Source organism: Chionomys nivalis, chromosome 10, assembly GCF_950005125.1.
Source record: "Chionomys nivalis chromosome 10, mChiNiv1.1, whole genome shotgun sequence".
NCBI lineage: Eukaryota > Metazoa > Chordata > Mammalia > Rodentia > Cricetidae > Chionomys > Chionomys nivalis.
In genome coordinates this window covers 19,084,753-19,106,162 of record NC_080095.1, presented here as the reverse complement: position 1 = coordinate 19,106,162, position 21,410 = coordinate 19,084,753, and the positions used below count along the sequence as shown (strand labels likewise).

The 21,410-nt window shown below is 41.3% G+C and overlaps 2 protein-coding genes across 3 annotated transcripts in view; one reads left to right on the top strand and one right to left on the bottom strand.

Annotated features, from left to right (window-relative positions):
* Window positions 1-21,410, top strand: part of Evl (Enah/Vasp-like) — a 146,674-nt gene that overhangs the window by 15,830 nt on the left and 109,434 nt on the right. The window lies entirely within an intron of this gene.
* Window positions 12,053-12,362, bottom strand: LOC130882594 (vesicle-associated membrane protein 3-like). Its single transcript, XM_057782849.1, is given in 2 exon segments — window positions 12,053-12,120; window positions 12,123-12,362. Coding segments are annotated over 2 exon segments (306 nt in total). The 5' UTR covers window positions 12,361-12,362.

Below are 21,410 nucleotides of genomic sequence, written 5' to 3'. Positions count from 1 at the left end.
TCATGAGTCAGTGAATAATCACACATCTGGCCATTTTTCCTTCCAAACAAACTCTAATACCATGTGTACTGCTTGAAGTTCTGCCCACTTGAAGGTTTCCCCTTGTCTTTGTTTTTCGGGGTTGTCCCAGAAAGGAGCTGTAATGCTGCAGCTGCCCACTTCTGGGTGGTGCCTGCATAACGTGCAGAAGAACCATCAGTAATCAACCCTGGTCTTCTCTTCCCCAGTCACCTGATCATAGCGCACACGCTTTGAGGCTCCAGGTGAATGCTTGGTGGCAGACAGCTTTGTAATGGGAGTAGAGACTGCATGTAGTTTGCTTTTGCCTTCAGGATCTGCTCAGGCTCAGTCACAGATATACCACTCCCATCCATTAATGCGCGCCTGCTGTGCACGTCCTACTTTATGACTTAGTGGGATGCATAGCACCCAGCTTATGATGGGCAGCTCAGGTCACATGATAACTTGGTGGCCCATTGTCAAACATTTAGTTTCTAGTAAGGCCCAATAGAAGGTCAAGAGCTGTTTCTCAAAGAGAGAATAGTTGTCTGCAGATATGGCAGAGCCTTGCTCCAGAATCCCAATGTCTCTTCTGTGGTTCACCTACAGGCCTGCCAAAGGCTCCAAACATCGTGCCACTTACACACCAGGTACCACTGAGTCTGCTGGATCATATGGTACAAGTGGTAGAGCAGCTTTCCCAGCAGCCTGGACCTGTTGAAGAGCCTTCTCCTGTTCCAGGCTCTACACAAAGGTAGTAGCTTTCTGAGTCATCTGGTATATGGGCCAGAGTAACATACCCAAGTGAGGAATATGCTGTCTCCAGAATCCAAACAGACCCACTAAATTTGTGCTTCTTTCTTGGTAGTGAGAAGGACCAGGTGCAGTAATTTACTCTTCACCTTAAAAGGAATAGCTCTACACGCCACACACCAGTGGACTCCTAAGAATTTCACTGCAGTAGAATACCCTTGAAATTTTGGTTGGATTTATTTCCCATCCTTTGATGCATATTTGTGTGACCAACAAGTCCAAAGTAGTTGCTACCTCCTGCTGACTTCATCCAATCAGCATAATGTCATCAACATAGTGAATTAATGTGATATTTTGTGGAAGAGATAGATGATCAAGACCCCTTATAACTAAGTTATGTCACAGGGCTAGAGAGTTGATATTAGCTTTGAGATGAAACAGTAAAGGTATATTGCTGGCCTTGCCAACTGAAAGCAAATTGCTTCTGGCAGTCTTTATGGACAGACAGATACTGAGAAAAAGGTACTTGCTAGATCAGTAGCCGCATACCATGCACCGGGAGAGCTGTTAATTTGCTCAAATAAAGACTTCCATTTAGTCTTTCCATCCATAATAGCCCTCATTCCACAGGCCAGGGAACCAATGTGAGAATTCTGTCAATTTCTAAGTATATCTGTCCCAATTATACATTCCAGGACTGAGTTCAGGAACCCACTGGACCTATTGTGAGTCTAACTTCAACTAAAACTCCCTTAATCACCTGACCTCCATGAAGTTCCTATTTTAACTGGAAGGCCACAATGCTTATTGGGATCTCTCAGAATCAGCATCAATTCAGAGTCAGTATCTATCTAAATACACCCTGCGCCGGGCGGTGGTGGTGCACGCCTTTAATCCCAGCACTCGAGAGGCAGAGGCAGGCAGATCTCTGTGAGTTCGAGGCCAGCCTGGTCTACAAGAGCTAGTTCCAGGACAGGAACCAAAAGCTACGGAGAAACCCTGTCTCGAAAAATCTAATACACCCTGCAACGGCTGTTTCCTTCTCCCAGTGTATCTTTGCAAAAGGCTGTAGGTCCCTCTGGAGAAGATATTTTATTGTGGTCCTTCCTCAGGGGAACCTAACTTCACTCAAGGAGTTTTGGCAAACTGGCTCAAGTCTGGAAATTGATTCATGGGTCAATTTGAGAGTTTTCCCACTTATAAATATCAAACAAGCCAGGTGGTGGTGGCGCACGCCTTTAATCCCAGTACTCAGGAGGCAGAGACAGGTGGATCTCTGTGAGTTCAAAGCCAGCCTGGTCTACAAGAGCTAGTTCCAGGACAGGTTCCAAAGCTACAGAGAAACTCTGTCTTGTTTTGGTTTTGGTGTTTTTTTTTTTTTTTTTTTTTTTTTTTTTTTTGAGACAGGCTTCTCTGTGAAGCTGTCCTGGAATTCACTCTGTAGACCAGGCTCCTCTGCTTCCCTAATGCAGGAGTAAAAGACATGCAACACTACTACCTGGTGCAGTAGCATTCTCTTCTCTTTCATGCCCGGAAACACCATGATTGATTAGCCATTACCAAAGGTCCATACAAATCATGCCACCATAAAAGTCTGTTTGCCTGTGTTGCCCATTACGGGCTAGGACATTATGGACATTGCTTTGTCTATACTGCCCATTACTATAACCACAGTCACCTCGTCTTTAGGGAATCAGTGCTGCCACCTGGTCCCTGCTTCTTCAAGACCCAATTAAACCCCTTGCATTTAATTCACCTAACTGAGAGAAATGTCTCCAACACTAAGGGCTGTCACAAGGAAAAGTGTGACCACAAAGCTCTTCAACTGTGCTAGTGCCCCCTCACCATTTTGCATCTTGTTGGATTAGTGAAGGGCACATCTTCTGGGCTTTCCCATTGTGGAAGATTAGGTTTTACATTGCATTTTCCCTGAACCTTAAAATCCTTTCATCAAAACCAAACCAAGGAATATCAGGCATCTCCAACTCCTTTTCAGTAGGCCATCTATTGACAAATGCTTCAACCAACCATTCAAACAAACTTTTGATACCTTTGTTTGTTTTTAATTGTGAGAGTTTCCATATTAAACCTAGAATCTCCACTCAGTGGGCCCATATAAATAAACCCAACGTGTTCTAGTTTTATGTTCCTTCCACCATTATTCCACACCCTTAAAATCCATTCCCTCACATATTCTCAGATTTCTGCTAGAATGAATTAGCAAACACAGTAAGCTCTTTAGTAGTGTAGTGCACCTCCTCAGGACTACACTTCCCATTCCTCTCTAGGAGCCTGTTGAGCCTTCAGTCTGGTTTTGGGTCTAGAGGCAAGTATATTGGAACCCTGAGGGACATGAGTATTTTCTTGCCTGGTGTCTCGTTCAGAGAAAATCACTGCTTGTTTAAACAGTGGAGGAATAACTTCCTCAAAGGTGAAATAGGCAGTGTTTCTGGATGTTGGGGTGTGAGTACATTTTCTGCTAAGGATGGAGAGACTACTTCCTCTAATGAGATAAATCCTCGAGAATCTGAGGGTTCAAAGTTTCCAGCCTCAGTAGAGTCCTCTCACACATTCCCATCTCTAGTTACAAGATCCTGTTCTTTACTTATTAGTGCCCTTACTTTGACCACCTACACCCACCAAGACTGGGACCCACCTGAATTTTTGCTGTAATTCAGGCAACCTTATAATGAGGGCTTTGGTTAGCTTTTCCATACCTTGACTGCTGAAGACAAGATTCTCTTCCAGAGCACACTTTAGACTGTTTACACAAGTTTGTTGTTGGCCTTCACCATATTCGGAGATGCTAGAAGATGGTTAATTTTACCACGGAGCTCCTCCTTTTCCTTTGTCAGTTCATCCAGAGATGCCAGGAGCAACCAACCAGCATTGTTATTTTCTTGTTTTTCCATAGTCAAAATTTTATGTACAGATTCACCAAATCCATTACCTCTCTCAATTGCTGATTCAGGATAATCAAAGCATTTGTCTCCTTAAGTTTGTAAAAAAATTATATATATGGAATGTATTAATTAGAATGGCTTACAGCTCTAGGTAGTCCAACAGTGACCAACAGAAAGTCTAAGAATCCAGTAGTTATTCAGTCCACGGGGCTGGATATCTCAGCTGATCTTCAGTATATTCTAGACTAAAAAGAAGTAGGCTCCCATGCTAGTGAAGGAATGGACTTGCCAGGCAGAGTGAGGGTGGTAGTTAAAGAACAAGCTTCCCTCTTCCATGTCCTTTACATAGGCTGCCAGCAGGTGTGGCCCAGATCAAAGGTGGATCTTCACACCTTAAAAGATCTCGATTAAAAGTAAGTCTTCCCACTTCCAATGATTTAGTTAAGAAAAAGTTCCTCACATGTGTAACCAGCCACTTGAGTTTTAGTTAATTCCAGATGTAGTCAAGTTGACAACCTAGAATAGCTGTCACAAGAAACGAACAAGCAAAGAAGCATATTTAACAAGCCATACAAGGAAGGGTGGCTGGAGAGATATGTGGTTAAGAACACTAGCAGTCTTGCAGATTACCTGGATTTGATTCCCAGTACCCACATGGAGGCTCACAATCATCTGTAATCCCACTTTCAGGGGATCCAAAGCCCTCTGCTGTCTGTTCTGGGCACCAGGCACTTGTGTGGTACACATACATACATATGAGAAAAACTCTCAAAATGAAGTGAATAAATCTCATTTTAAAAGTAGCTTTAGAAGGGTAGATTCTAACAAGGGTAGACTTCATCAGTTTTCTCTTCATTCTACAAAAATACTCCCAACCCCTCAGAGGTTAATCCTTAGGGATTTAATTAATCTGGGGTTATTCATTTATTTGTTTGAAGTTTCCAGATACTTAAATGTGCACCAGAATTGAGTACTACTGAGCTAGTCCTGAGGTCAAGACCATGCCTGATTTATCTAGTACTGTAGTCCCAAAACTTAGCTTCATAGTAGCTCAAATGTGGTAAGTGCTCAATGAATAGGTGTTAAATGTTTCATTAGTCCCTCGTTTCTCAGATGTACAAGATTTCAGAGGTCGTTTGCCTAGGGCGTTCAGGTTAACTGGCAAGTAGAGCAGTGAAGCCCAGATTTCTCGTCTTTCAACTCTATTTTTTGGCCATTTTCCTTTGTACATATATGCATTCTCAGTTCTTATGTTGTTCAATGTTATAACTTCAACCCCAGTTCCTACTCCACACTGAAGACGGAGGAATGAACTTTAGATGCTTAGAAAGCTAACCACCTGACAGTGTTGTAGTATCAGTGTTCTGTGTCAGCTCACCCTTTAAGTCAAGTAGGAGTGGGGCAGAGGAGAAGGAGGCGAAGAAACATGGAACTGAAATTCACTGTGTTCTCTGCCAGACATCAGGCTTCAAACCTCTGACTTAAGTTACTCATTCTTACTCTCTTTAAAAGAATTGTTCTTATTTTAATTATGTTTATGCATGTGTCTGCTGCCTGTGGAGTCCATAGGTGTCAGATCCTTCTGGACCTGGAATTATAGGTGGTTGTGAGCCGTCCAGGGTGGGTGCTGGAAACTGAACTTAGTCCTTGAGTCCTCTGTAAGAACTGTATACACTTTTAACTGCTGAGTCATCTCTCTAGCCACTCCCATTCTCTCTTCTCTCCTTCCCCCATCTTTAATGGAGCTCTCTGTCCCGTTTCAGCAGTAAAACAATCAGATGTTTTAGAATACTTGACATTTGGATTGTTTTTTCGTTTTTTTTAATTTTGATTTTTTGAGACAAGGTTTCTCAGTGTAGCCCTGACTGTCTTGGAATTTGCTTTGTAGACCAAGCTGTCCTCGAACTCACAGAGATCCACCTGTCTCTGCCTCCCAAGTGCTGGAACTAGCGCTGTGGATTGTTTATTTTAATTAGGATTCTCATGACTTTCTGTTAAGGTGGTTCCAGGTCCGTGTTCCCATATCCTTGTTGCTTTATCCAGTCTTTTTTTTTTTTTTTTTTTTTTTTTTTTTTTTTTTTTGGTTTTTCGAGACAGGGTTTCTCTGTGGTTTTGGAGCCTGTCCTGGAACTAGCTCTTGTAGACCAGGCTGGTCTCGAACTCCCAGAGATCCGCCTGCCTCTGCCTCCCGAGTGCTGGGATTAAAGGCGTGCGCCACCATCGCCCGGCCTTTATCCAGTCTTGACTTGTGTAAGCTCCCCAGAAAAACTCCAAAAATGGTGGAGATCAAATAGGAAAAGCTATAATGAATTATAAAGGATTATATAAGGAAATCACCCTCTGATTCAGTGTGTGTGTGTGTGTGTGTGTGTGTGGTCTGCCTCACTTTAAAGAATTGGATTCTAACAGTGATATACTCTGGACCAATCTAATAACAGCAAGAAAAGATTTAAGGAAAAAATTGAAGGCATAAGGGGGAGGTATAAGGCAGAAAAGATTTACAGCTCTAAGATTTAGAGAGATGGAAACCCTGGAAGATAAAAGAGACATTTAGCATTATTTGTCCCTTTGAAACATTTGCCATTGGTAAACTTGTCACCTGAGATCAGAGCTCTAGTCAGATCTGTGGGATTGGGGAGATGAAAACTGGCATTCTTGTGTACCAAGGAGGAAGAATGATAGTTAATAAAACCCCACTTCCCCCAAAGATTCTACTTAGAGGGAAATAAACCAAAACTAGATTGTCCCAGAAGCCAAGAGGAAAAAGACACCAAGAACAGGCATCAAATCACTGCATTCTAGAGAGTAAATGTGCTGTACCTTTGCTCCTTCACTGTGGCAGTCTCAGCACAGAGGTAAGAGCATGTGTTGTTTGTCCCTTCTGGGCACCTGTGAACAAGTGGGTCTGCCACTTCCCCTCAGGTGTGTGTTCATAAGTGGGAGTGTTTTTACTTAATCCTTAAAAAATGAGACTGAGCGCACAGACATTTAGAGCTTAGAGCCAGAAAAGCCCCCGAAGGTCAGTATTATGACCTTTGTCTGTTTGTCTTTTCCTTCCCTCCCCTCCCCTTCCTTTCTTATTTATTTATTTGGGTACATGTGCAGGTGTGCACTTTTCATGGCTTGCATGTCGAGGTCAGAAGACCACTTTCAGGAGTCGGTCGCCACCTTCCACCTTGTTGAAACAGTGTCTCATTGTTTCTGATGCCCTGCATATTCCAGACTAGCTGGCTTGCAAGTTTCAGGCATTACTATATCTGGCATTTAGTGTGGATTCCAAAGATCATCAAACTGAGGTAAGCAGCCTTGTAGCTAGTGTTTTCACCCACTGAGCCATCTTCCTGAACCTGACCTTGTAATCTTTTTATGTATGTGTGTGCACATGCTGAGGTATAGATATGGTGGTCAGAAGGCAGTTTTATGGAGTTAATTCTCAGCTTCTACCCTCACCTGGTTCCAGCAGTCAAATCAGATCATCAGACTTGTATGGCAAGTCTTTCTTCAGCTGAGTCACCTCACTAGCCTGCCTTGTGCAATTTATGTTTGAGACAGAGTACCTAGTAATTGTTTTCTGATATGTAAACACATAAATATCTTACTGTACACAGTAAAAGTAACATTAAATATTTTATGTAAAACTTCAGGAATATAGGCAACGTGTAGTTAGGCCTCTGATGACTGTCAGTTTTGAACATGTGTAGCCTTATTTTTTGCCATTCTTTTAACAGTATAGCGTAACAGCTGATGACACAGTATTTATATGACACGAGGTATTTGAAGCAACCTAGAGGTGATTTTAAATACATAGGAGTATGTGTAAATGCAGGGCTATTTTATTTTGTTGTTAACTATTATTTTGATGTTATTAAAATGTTATTTTCAAATTTTTATTTAATTTTTTTTTTTGGTGTGTGTGTGTGTGTGTGTGTATCTGTCTGTCTGTCTGTCTGCTGGTAACATGAGGGGCCAGAAGAGGGCATTGAATTACCTGAAGCTGGAATTACAGGTGGTTGTGAACTGCCTGACATGGATGCTGGGATTTAAATTAGCATCTCCTGAAAGAGCAACAAGTGCTCTTATCCACTGAGCCATCTCTCCAGCCCCAACAGTGCTATTTTATAAAAGAGAATTGAGGAGGTTAGCCTCTGTTCTGATTCTACCAGTTGTAGTTTTTTGATTGGCATATTCTCTCTCCCAGTTGTCATTTCAATATATTTGGGCAGATTTCACTGGGTCTAGCTACTGAAATGTCTTACTTCAAATTAGATTTCTTTTGAAGGCCTGCCTTTCACTGAGCTCAAATTTGTTCAAGTCTTAACAGTTTAGATCTCACCAAGCAGGGTGGTACAGACTTCTGTAGTCCCTGAGATAGAAAGGTAGTGAGTTTAAGACCAGCGTGGGTTATATACAGTTCAAGGCTAGCTTGGGCTGCAAGAGACCAATCTTAAGAAAATTAAATCAGGCAAAAGAAGACAAGCAATTTAGATTCTCTAACTTTGTGTTGGACGTAGAAGAATTTGGACCTGGCACATGAAAAACCCTGTGTACAAAATAGAAACACATCCGGTGCTGGAGCTAGTCTACCCGTAGATGAAAATCAAATGTGTCCACTGGAACTGCGTCCTCCTGGCAGCTCAGATTGCCAGCTGAGCAGCTCAGTGCTCTGTTGATAAACATTTCCTTTCCTGTGCAGAAGGGAATTTCTGTCCTTGATTTGTGTCACTAAGTGGAACGGAATTGTAAGCAACAGACAGATGAGTCTCAAACAGGAGCAGCACTCAAAAGGACCAGTTGGCCCCTCTGCAAAAGCAGGCAGTGATGTGTCTCTGAGTGTCATCTGTGGGTAATGAAGCAGTGGGACTGTCAAACTCACAGATGGGTCATGACTCATCAGACATTTATTTTCACTGGGTTTCTTCCTCCATGTGAGTTGAAGACATAGTCTTCTGTACATGCAACTCAGACCAAAAGAGCACCACGTGCCTCAAGCCTGTTTCAAACTAGACTTCACTACCCTGAAATTAATGAATAGTTGTCAAAAGGGTACCAGAATTCCATCAACATACCTTTTAACAAATACAGGACAGCAGAATATCCATGTAACTTTGAACTCTTTTTCCATCAAGCCATATGCAAAGTGTAACTCAAAATGGATTGAAACCTAAATACAACATCTAAACATTTAACCCTCTAAAGAGCTGGGCACATAACCAACTGTAAGAAGGGTCTAGATTGGGGGCTGGAGAGAAGGCTTAGTTGTTAAGAGCAAGCACTGCCTGCTCTTCCAAAGGTCCTGAGTTCAATTCCCAGCAACCACTTGGTGGCTCACAACCATCTGTAATGGGATCTGGTGCCCTCTTCTGGCCTGCAGGCATACACGCAGACAGAATACTGAGAATACTGTATACATAATAAATAAATAAAATCTTTTTTAAAAAAAAGAAGGGTCTAGATTTAATTGCTGACTCCACAGTGCTAATGAGGGCTCTGTCACTCTGGTTATAAAGCCCTTATCACATGATTCACACATTTCTTTCCCCTTTTAGGGATTTTGTTTTCATTATTTGGATAATACCATTTTTAGCACTAACTTTTAACACTGATGACATTCAATTTGTGTTGTGTTTGTTTGTTGTGCAGAATTGGGGTCAAACCCAAGGCCCATATACACATTTAACAAGTGTCTGTCATTTTGTTTTCTTTTTGTTATCTGGTACCAGAGATTACTAGAGATTTCTTCTACCATTCAAAGTGTATAATGGGTTTCACTACATGCATTTGTGCAAACATGCCCACATTTGAATCCTAGAGTGTTGTCATCATGCTAAGAGAACCCCGTGTTCACTAACTGCCACTACACATTCTTACATAACCCCCACCCTGAATCTTCTTATCTGCTTTTTGTCTTTGAATTCATCTGTGCTGCACATGGAGTCATACAAGACATGGGGTTTCCTGACTGCACCTTACCTTTGGCACATTTCTAAGGTTCGTTCATGTTCCCCCAGTGTCATTCTTTCTTTTCATCCCACCCTTGGGCATGCCACACTTAGTTGATTCGTGTTTGGATTTTGTAGTGTAAGATGCTCTTCGTTAAAAGCACTGACTGCTCTTACAGAGTACTTGGGTTTGATTCCCAGTACTCATCACATGGTCTCTCAGCAACTACCTGTAACTCTAGTTCCAGGAGATCCAGTGCCACCTGCTGGGCTCCATGGACACTGCACACTACACACATGCAGGCAATGCACCTATAGATATAAAAGAAACAAACAAAATCTTAATAAACAAAAAATAGCTTACTACCATCCTCCTAGAATCTGAATGCATGGAGAGGCATACTTTGCAAGCAGAATAGAAAACAGGCTTGATGAACCACATGATTCCCTGTCTGTTTCCACATCCAGGTGGACATAACATTCTGATTTTTGCCCATCTTTGTCTTTCTACTGCCATGGCACTAATTTAAGTATGCTCTATATTATTCAAATGCTGTCCTGCATTTTGTTAAATATTAACACTCAAGTCCAAGGTAGCACTCTCTTTGTGAGTGTTTACAGGACGTTTCTGTATCTCTCTGAATAGTTGTGACCCTTTAGCATAGCTTGTGACCTCTCACAAGAACTGAGCTCTCAGCATCTTCAGATTAATTTCCTCATTCTTATGAGACTACTCCCACATGTTGTCTATAGTCTTCTTGTTATTTAATGTATGAATAGTCTTTTTTTAAATAAACATCTTTATTTAGACATCATAGCGGGAAAGTTCCCAGCTAAATGCACAGACAAGCAAGGTATTACTGTGTTAACACAGGAGCCAATGAGTTACGTGGGTCTGAGTATGGAGGAGACAGCACTAAGGTTGTGGGTCAGACCAGGATAGAGGCCATAGGCTGATGCCACTTTCCCATAGTGGGGCATGCTTTCAATAGTTATTTTGTTTCAGTAATGTCAGGAACAAATACAGAACTAGTGCCAGATTCTATTTGCATATACAAATTCCAGGGCATTTCAGTAGCACTGCCGTAGGCAAAGAAAGCCCATTTCTTCCTCACTGCTTTCTTATGTTCATTCATGCCTGAACTCTCAACTTTGAACCATGTCTTGATGAAAGTCTCAGATACACAACGGAAGTGTCTCAGATGGCAATAGTTATGGTTTAAGAGCAACAGGCATCTCTGCTTAGCTCTCCACTTGGAAGTGGCCAATACCTTACCTCACGCACAATACAGAGAACCAGTTTAGGAAGTGGAGTATGAGTAAAAGCAGTAAACAGCGTTCGAGATCTCTGGTCTGTGCAAACTGACTTGAGGCTGCGGAGCTGCTGCTCACACTGCGCTAGCGACCGCAGCCTCTAGTTCAGTCTGCAAACTGCGGGCTAAATGTCTTATCTGTAGGTCTGACTTTAGCTTGTCTCTATAGCTCTATGAAAGAAACCAAATCTGAAGGAGTAGCATTATCTACAGCACAGGAAGGACCGTGAAAATGCTGAAGGCTCACACAGAATTAGCACTTTTTTCTTGAAGGGCACCTTGAGTTACATTTGGCACTTGTTTGAATTTATCTATTAGGTACAGACTTAAGGACATTTTATTTGTATTTACATTTTGGCAAAAAAAAACTTTGGTCATAGTTCTACAAAAACTTTTTAAAGATTTATTTATTTATTATGTATACAACATTCCTTCCGTGTATGCTTGCATGCCAGAAGAGGGCACCAGATCTCATTATAGATGGCTTTGGGCCACCATGTGGTTGCTGGGAATTGAACTCAGGACCTCTGGAAGAACAGTCAGTGCTCTTAACCTCTGAGCCATTTCTCCAGCCCCTACAAAAACTTTTTAAAGAGTTATTTTTGATTAAAATACTCTTTGAGAAGAACAGAAAAGTAAACATTCACACCCAACATGAGAGCATCTTAAATACAGCAGGAGTCAGTAGTGCTTACAGAAAGGAGGGTCCTCTTAAGGAAAAGGAGCCAGTATCAAAATAAGGCACACCCTGTTATTGTCACCAATTTGTACTAGGCAGCTGGGAATCTAATCACCCAAAGGTTTGAAAATGTGGTTTTGAAGATGATGTCAGATGTGGGGACAACTGACTGAATAGAATCCCCTTCCTGGAATCCACAGCAAGTCATCAGTGACAACATCCACCTCGACTCCAGCACTGTGGAACACCAGAAGTCCTCTTTCCTAGTCGGTGCATAGCTCTGTGAAGGCACTGTGCAAAATGTGGGCAGGGCAGCTCATACCCCCATTTGGAGTGTATATTAAAACACAGGCACATTTCCTAGGTACTGAACTCTATGTAAACTAACAAAAATAACCTTTTGGGAAAAAAAAAAAAACAGTAGGTAAGCTCAATAAGTAGGCTTCGGTTTCACCAGGTTCCTCATTAAGAGACATACCACACAATAATGATGATGACAACAATCACCAGGACACCGACCCCTATCGCCCACAGTTCTTCCACTAGTACTTTCTCTTCAGCTTGGCAGGACTTGTTTCAAACTGAGAAGTGCCTGCCTGCAGTGCATCTGCGCGGTCATCTAGCTCTGAGAGCTTCTCATCTCTTTCTAACACCTTGTCCACGTTGACTCTCATGATATCAACCACCTCATCTACTTGATTCTGTGTCTGCTGGAGTCTGCGGTTACTGCCAGAGGCAGCTCTTGAACTTCCTGAAGGCACACCTGTGGACATTTTGGCGGTGGCAGCAGCAACCAAGGGTCGGTGGACTTGTATGAATAGTCTTGATTTGAGTGCCAGTTTGAATTGATCAATAGTCACAGGTGGCCGATGCCTGTCATCCATCCTTGTAGAAGGCCCTCTAGGACAGTGCTGGTCTGCCTAGATATTCAGTACAGTAAGCACCAGCAGATATTTATTGAATGACTGAATATAATCATGACTGTTATCTAGGACAGGAATTCACCCACTCTCTGCTTTTGTACTTCAGCATCCCGCCTGGACTATGAGGCAGATTATTGAATTATTAAGACAGACCTAGGTATCTCTTCCCTCTTCATGTATGTGGCTGTTATTAACTTCTTTAAAATTTTTGTAAAATAATCCATTTTACATAATCAAAAAATAGTGCCCAAGAATTAAAAGATGACAATGACTTCCCCAAATCGACTCTGCCCTAAGTTAAACACTGCTCACATGAGCCTCATGCAACTTGGTGAGTGGGCTCTAGTGTGTCAATGATTCTTACAAATAGTTGAATCTAGATGCAGTGTGACCAGGGTAGAATCGGACCAGTTGTCACTTATTTCTGGCACCTGCATCTGCCTAACTATAAAGTTCATATTCAGCCCAAAATTTAGCAGTTAGCACACTAGATAGCCAAAAAGTTGTTCACTGTATATATGCTGATAAGCTTAACACTTAATGTTTTTAACTACAAATTAAAAAGTGTCATGAACTTTTTTTGAACACTACATCATGTTTAATTATGCTTTTTTTATTTGATTAAAACAATTGAGATTTATTTGCACCCAGTGAGCATCTACTTTGAATTTAGTTTTGCTCTTCCCTGTCCATGTTATCTACCATTGTTTATATCAGTTCATAATACTTTTAACATTAAATTTTAAAAAATAACATTTATTAGTATGTGTGTACATGCATACATGTACCATCGTGTGCATGCATATGGAAGTCAAAGGGCAACTTGTAGAAGTCTGTTCTCTCATTCCACCTTGTGAATTTCCCAGGCTTGGTGGCAAGTATCTTTATTCACTGAGCCAGCTAATCAACCCAGTTTCCCCCTTTTACTAAAAATAGATTCTTTTCTCATATAATATATTCTGATTACAGCTTCACTTCCCTCTGCTCCTCCAAGTTCCTTCCTATTTCCCCTTTGACCCAAATCCACTCCCTTTCTATGTCTGTTAGAAAAGGACAGACGTCTAAGAGATAGTGACAAAACATAACAAAATAAAATATAAGATAAAAGAAAATGGTCACATTAAAGCTGGACAAGGTAAACCAACAGCAGAAAAAGAGCCCCAAGAGAAGACATAAGAATCAGAGACCTACTTGTTCACATACTTAAGAGTCCCGTAAAAACACTAAATTGAAAGCTGCAATATATATGCAGAGGACCTGGTGCAGGCCTATGTAGGCCCTTGCTAGCTGCTTCCATCTCTGAGTTCATGTGAGCCTTGCTCATTTGATTTAGAGGAACTTGTTATCCTGGTGTCCTGCATCCCTTCTGACTTTTACATACTTTCTGCCTCCTCTTCTGCAGGGCTCCCTGAGGTTTAAGGGGAGGGATGTGATAAAGACATCCCATTTTGAGCTATGTGTTTCAAGGTCTCTCACTCTCTGCATAATGTCTGGCGTGGGTCTCTGTATTTGTTCCCACTTGCTGCAGGAGGAAGCTTCTCTGATGATGGCTGAGCAAGGCACTGATCTATAAGTATAGGAGTCATTTTATCAGGTTTTTTTTTTTGGATATACTGGTTTTGGTACTTGGTTTTACCCTAGTCTCTGGACTATCTAGTCTCTGGTTCGTGGTCACCCAGGCAGTGTCAGGTATGGGTTCCATCTTGTGGAGTGGGCAAGACATTAGTGGCTTACGCCCACAAGCTATATGCCACCATTGTCCTATCGTGTTTTACAAGAGGACAGCATTGTAGATCAATACTGGGTTGGTGTTTACATTTCTCTTTTGGTAGTCTGAAGAATACCTGTACCAAAGACACTAGAATGTAGGAATGGGGGTCTATGTAGGCACCAGCTCGACTCTCCATGTTCATTGAGTTCTGTGGGTGTTGTCTTTGGCCCTGCTGTCAGTTTGTAGTGAGTAACCTATTATTTTATTTTTATTTATTTTGTTTTTTGAGATAGGGTTTCGCTGTAGTTTTAGAGCCTGTCCTGAAACTAGCTCTTGTAGACCAGGCTGGCTTTGAACTCACAGAGATCCACCGAGTGCTGGGATTAAAGGCATGCGCCACCACTGCCTGGCTGTAACCTATTATTTTAGCAACAGCCTTGGATTGCTTGGAAATTTCTATGGGACCCCTTTGGTTAACAACTCAACTGAATGTGACCAAGTCTTGGTACTGGAAGCTTAGTTTGGTGACAAGAGACAGCCAGTTGGGACTCCATCTCCTTCATTATTTAGAGACTTCATAGGATTGCCTTCATATATTTTAGAAATTTTGACTGTACTAGGTTTCTTTACCACCCCTCAAATGCCTCTTAATTCTAGCTATCTCTCCCAACATTCTCTCCACCAACCCCATGTCCCTTCTCCCTCCCCACACGATCTTTCCATTCCTGTATCTCCTGTCATTTATTTAATGGCTACTATCCACATATAAGAGAATATATACCATATTTATCTTTCTGGGTCTAAGTTACTTTACTACAGATGATTTTTTTTCTAGTTCCATCCATTATCCTGCAAATTTCATGGTATAACTTTTTTAAACAGCTGAGTAACACTCCATTGTATAAATGTACCACATTTTCTTTTTCTTTTTCTTTTTTTTTTAAGATTTATTTATTTATTGTATACACAGTGTTCAGCCTCCATGTATGCCCTCAGGCCAGAAGAGGGCACCAGATCTCATTACAGATGGTTGTGAGCCACCATGTGGTTGCTGGGAATTGAGAACTCAGGACCTCTGGAAGAGCAGTCAGTGCTCTTAACCTCTGAGCCATCTCTCCAGCCCCTGTACCACATTTTCTTTATCCTTTCTTCTGTTGAGGGACATTTTGGTTGTTTCCAATTTCTGGCTATTACGAACAGAGCAACAATGAACATGGTTGAGCAAGTGTCCTTGTGATAGGATGAAATGTCCTTTGGGTATATGACCAAGAGTGGTGTAGCTGGATCTTGTGGTAGATCAATTCCCATCCTTCTGAGGAATTGCCACACTGATTTCCATAGTGGTTGTACAGGTTTGCACTTTTACTAGCAATGAATGATTGTTTCCCTTATTCCACATCTTCATCATGAGCTGTCAGTTGTGTTGTTGATCTAAGCCAATCTGACAGGTATAAAATAGAATTTCAAAGTAGTTTTGATTTGCATTTCCCTGATGACTAAGGTGTTGAACATTTGTGTTTCTTAGCCACTTGAGTTTCCTGTATTGAGAATTTTCTGTTTTGATTGTACTCCATTTTTAAATTGGATTATTTTGTATTTTGATATCTAGTTTGTTGAGTTTTTTATATATTTTGGATATTAGTCCTCTATCTGATGTGGAGTTGATAAAAATCTTTTCCTGTTTTATAGGGTGCCACTTTATCCTAAGGATGGTGTCCTTTGCCTTACAGAAGCTTTTCAGTTTCATGAAGTCCCATTTATTAATTGTTGATCTTAGTGCCTGCAATAACAGTGTGTTGTTCAGAAAGTCTCCTATACCAATGAGTTCAAGGCTATTCCCCACTTTCTCTTCTATCAGGTTCAGTGTATCTGGTTTTATGTTAAGGTCTTTGATCAATTGGGAGTTGAGTTTTGTGCAGGGTAGTAAGTATGGATCTATTTAATTAGTCCAAATTAAAAAAAATTGTAGACAATGTCTCACCTCTCACAAGGTCTTTTTCCTGCCTGACCTGGAACTGGCTATGTAGGCTGGGCTTGAACTCACAGAAATCTGCCTGCCTCCGCCTCCTGAGGGCAGAATTAAAAGTGGTGGTTGCACTGCCACCACCTAACATATATGTATTAGTTTTAAAGATAAGTTTTGTTACATAGCCTAGGCTGGCCACAGACTTAGATACTTGTCCAAGCCCTTTGCCTATTTATGATTTTTGATCTTGTTATTGTTGAGATGCAGGATTTCCTGATGGATCCTGAATATCAAATACTGACCAGATAGGTAATCTGCAGATATTTTCTCCTGTTTTGTAAATTGTTTTTCAGTTTATTTTTTAATTTTTATTTGGGTGGGTGGATACAATATGTACTTACAGAGGCCAGAGGTTGGTATCACATGACTTCTCTATCACTCTCCATCTTATATTTTTGAGATGTGTTCTCTCCTTGAATCTGGAGCTCACCAACTAACCTAGACTGACTGACCAGCAAGTCCCAGGGATCCTCCTGTTTCCACTCCCAGTGCTGGGATTACAGGAACAAGGCCACCATACTTAGCTTTTTATGTAGTTGCTAGGCGGCTGAACTTAGCCCCAGTTGCACAGCCAGCACTTTGCCCACAGCTTGCCAGGCCCTGTGTGCAGAAGTTTTAAAGTTTCATATGTTCTCATTTGCCTATTTTGACATTTAATTTTGTAACTGAGGAATAATGAAAATTCCAATTCCTCAGTTACTAAAGAAAGTGTTATGCTTTCTGTAGGGTGTTTTAAGTCTTGATTTATTTTGAGTTTACTCTTATGTATGGGTTTGAGGTTCAACTTTATACTTTTTGTGTGTGGCAGTCCAGTTTTCCCAGCACTGTGTGTTGAACACTGACCTTCTCTGTATCCTTAGAGGCTTGATGAAGACCATTTGACCATATATACAAGGGTTTGCCCCAGGATTTTCTCTACTGCTTTATTGTCTTGTATGTGTCTCTATGCTAGTACCATATCTTGGTGATTGGGTTGTGCATTTTAAAATAAGAAGTGTGAGACCTCCAGCTTTGTCCTTTTTCAAGGCTATTTTAGATGTTCAGAGCCCCTTGAGATTTTGTATGAATTTTAGGATTGTTTATTTTATATTTCAGGTATGGTCTTCTAATTATAAAGCTCATACTTACTTTATAGTCAAGGCTGGCTTTGAACACGGTATTTCCTGCCATATCTTCCCAAATTCACAGATTATAGGTGTGTGCCAACATGCTCAACACAGAAAATTTTCTATGTCTGATTTTTTAAAAATGTTATCAGGAGTTTGTTTTGTCTTAAAATAGTGTCTTCCATTGATGCCCAGGCTGGTGACAAGCTCATGTTTTCTTCTTCTTCTTCTTCTTCTTCTTCTTCTTCTTCTTCTTCTTCTTCTTCTTCTTCTTCTTCTTCTTCTTCTTCTTCTTCTTCTTCCTCCTCCTCCTCCTCCTCCTCCTCCTCCTCCTCCTCCTCCTCCTCCTCCTCCTTCTTTCTTCTTCTTTTTTTTCTAAGACAGGGTTTCTCTGTATAACAGCCCTGGCTGTCCTGGAACAAGATCTTGTAGGCCAGCCTAGTCTCAGACTCACAGAGATGTGCCTGTGTTTGCCTTCCAAGTACTGGGATTAAAAATATGTGCCACTGCCCAGCCCTCATGTGATCCTCTTGCCCTAGCTTCCCACATTGCTGGGACTATAGGTGAATGCCACCTGTCCACATTGGGATTTTGACAGGGAGTACATAAAACCTATCAGTAATATAAGTGTAGAAGGGCATCGGGAAAGTGGAAAGCTGTGACTAAAGAAACATAAAAGGCTGCAATGAATCACAAGAGGAAAGACTAGATCCTGGTTACCCCAGGAGAGTGCCAAGAGCTGCCAGGTCTTTAGGGACAAGGGTCTCAGACCTGGGCCAAAGCTGTACTCTGGCCAATATTAAGAGCTAAGGATTCTGGACTTTCTAGGCCTACATAAGAGCTTAGCAATGTCAAGGCCCGGCTTTGTATGTTGATGCTGAGGACCTAAATTCAGGCCCTTATGACTTGTGCCATAGCACTTTATAGACTGAGCCTTGGCTCCAGTACCTTCTTCAAGCACTTATTAAGTGAATACAAACAAAAATCTCCCGGAGAGTAACTGTTGTGGATGGGAATGCAAAAATTCTGCACTTTGAGTAGTAGTGAATTTTAAGATGTAACTATGTTTGCTTTTAGTAGAACATTTTCTTTTGGTAGCTTAAATAGATTTCCTCAAAATAGAGATATGAAATGGCTTTACTTTACATTTTTAAAGTTTATTATCACTGAAGTCCAGTTGAATTGTGTAATGTGGAATAGAATTTAATTTACAATGTTGTAGTCATACATTCTCTGTCAATTTAAGAAAGGTTTGATTTTTAAAATTTTTTAGAAAAAAATTAATTCATCTAGAATTCTAGGATATTGGGTGATTTCAAAACATTATTAACCGAAGATTTCCTATCTCTGCCTAACCGTTCTACTTTCTGAAAGTTCAGATAGGACTTAAACACAAGGGTCACAGCTAGTGACCTCTTACTTTTAAAATGGGGAAGTTTGGGGATAGTGGCCCAAAACTGCAAAGGATTTTTTAAAAGCTCTATTCATATAACAGATGTGCCTTTTTCTTTTTAAGGTTATATGTTGATCAGGGTTACTACTGCTGTGATGAAACCCATGATCATACAACTTACAAAAGAAAGCATTTAACTGAGGCCTTGCTTACAATTTCAGAGGGTTAGTTCATTATCATCATGACAGGAAGCATGACTCTGAGAGCTCACATCTGATCTGTAAGTTGTAGGCAAAGAGAGAGCAAGACTAGGCCTGGCATAGGCTTTCAGAAGTTCAGCCCCAGTGACATACCTCCTCCAACAAGGCCACACCTCTTAATCCTTCCCAAATAGTTCCTCCAACTTCAGAACAAGCAATTCAAATATATGAGCCTATGGAGCCATTCTCATTGAAACTACCGTAGGTTATACGTATATTTCTTGGGATAAGCTATAATAATCTGGTGAGTTCTGGAGCTGCCTCCTCAGATGTTACCAGCCAGCCCTGTCAGACCTGTACATTGTGTAGTTAGAGGCCTAGGGCCTGTACTACACCAAGTTACTTAACATAAGACAATACGTGGAGGATTTTGTTTTGTTTTATTATTTATTTTCATAGTAAAATTTGAGTTTTAACTGGTTTGGTCAGGAAGGAGATTTGGCAAGCTTTTGACACATATGTACTAAAATGAGCTACATCAATTGTGGTTACTGTGTGCCCTGCATTTCATCATCTTCACAGCATCCTTACAAAGTATGTGCCATCTTTCTCACTGTAGTGTGTGGAGCTTGAGGCTTCTTAGCCTTTAAGAGTAAGCCTTGAGGTTTTTCAGAACTCCTTCTTACTGTAACCACTGTGGAGGAAGGTAAAGGCATTTTGATTGGGGACCAAGGAGAGCTGGAAGTGGAGGTGCATGAAATGTGGAACCAAGTCGATGAGTTCATGTGAAACGTCCAGGTTGGCAGGTGTGAGAGGCAGCCGAGTCCAGGTCAGTGAGGCGCTGGAGGCTGGCTGCTTAGCTGCAGGCTGAGACTTTTCAAGGAAAGGAACTGCAGCGTGGTGCAAATGGATGGGGGAGGGAGGGTAGAAGCGCGGGGTATTAATTAGAACTAAATGAGACTAGAAAGAAGCAGGCATCTGAGGACACTCCCAAGTGCTCCCTACTCATTGGAAACACCCCGGGTTGGACCATGGTTTGGAAGTAGTATTTTTAGACATGACTCTGATTTCCATTTGTGTCTCCTGTTTCGTCTCTCCACGGAGAGTAGTGAACGTTCATTTCCGTAAATGTCAGGACTGCTTTCTTGTTTTACTTGATTGGCACATCAGACTGTTCATGTGCTCAGTTCTTATTTTGTTTCACGTACATCATGGCTGTGTGCCCACAACCTAAAAATGTGAAAGGGAAAACAGTTGCCAAGTAAACAGAATTTAAAAGATTCCTCTTGGTCTCTTGTGAGATTGAGTACCACAGACCAGAAATTTGCTTTCTTGGAAAACTGGTCATTTCACAGAAGAAAACATGTTGCTTCCAAAACTCAGGTATTCGTGTTATCCTAAGGTCACTTGTTTAAAATATTCTGATTTAGCTTTTGAAAATTGTCAGAGACATGGAAACATTTGTGCTAATGTTTGTGTTGTACATAGCATACCAAATTTATTTATTTATTTTGAGAAGTCCTAGTCTGCCAGTGATTGGGGGACGAGTGCTCTGCCACAGAGGCAGGAACTGACTGCAGAGACCATTGTAGCACTATGACGCTGGGGGGAAAAAAGAAAGAGAGAGAGAGAATGGGTTAATCAGGGCAGCTGTGGTGGTCTATGAGCAGCAGCACTGAGAGCATCTGCCAGAGAATAGGTGTCTTCCAAGGATGTGTTTGGGTGGTGATGGCATCTCACAGCAGGACTCTAGACTCCTCCACTTTCTGCAAGAGCCTTTCTATTTTATATAAGGTATTTGTTTTGTTCAGGATTGCATGGTAGTACTAATTTAAAAAATAAGTACCTGAAAAATTAACATGTAGTTATTCCTTCCTACTACATACAGAAACTAAGTCCCAAAACAGGAATATGTGTTTTCTTCATCTCTTTGATAGATGCCTCGGAGTGACCATTTGAGTTATTTAATATTGTATGGCCACAGAAATACTCTTTAGCCCTATTCCAGAGAAAATTGGAGCTGTTAGAAGTCTTGGCTATTTACCTCAGTTACCATTCCTTACACTTAAAGAGAACCATGTGGTAAAGGATTTGCCTGGTCTGAGAGGCAGACTCCTCTTCCCATTGGTCCCAGAATCTTGTACGCTCAGGTTTCTACCCGTTTTCTTCCTGAGTATATCTGAGCAGTTTAAGCCTTCAGAGGTCTCTTGCCTTGCCTTAAATCTGGTAATCATGGGCGGTGGGTGGTGCACGCCTTTAATCCCAGCACGTGGGAGGCAGGCAGATCTCTGTGGGTTCGAGCACAGCCTCGTCTACAGGGTGAGTTCCAGGACAGGTTCCAAAGCTACAGAGAAACCCTGTCTCCAAAAACCAACAACAACAACAAAAAATCTGGTATTCATGATATTCAGCTCAACTATATAAGATAGCATAAACAGATAGATCATAATGTCCCAGCCCTGCG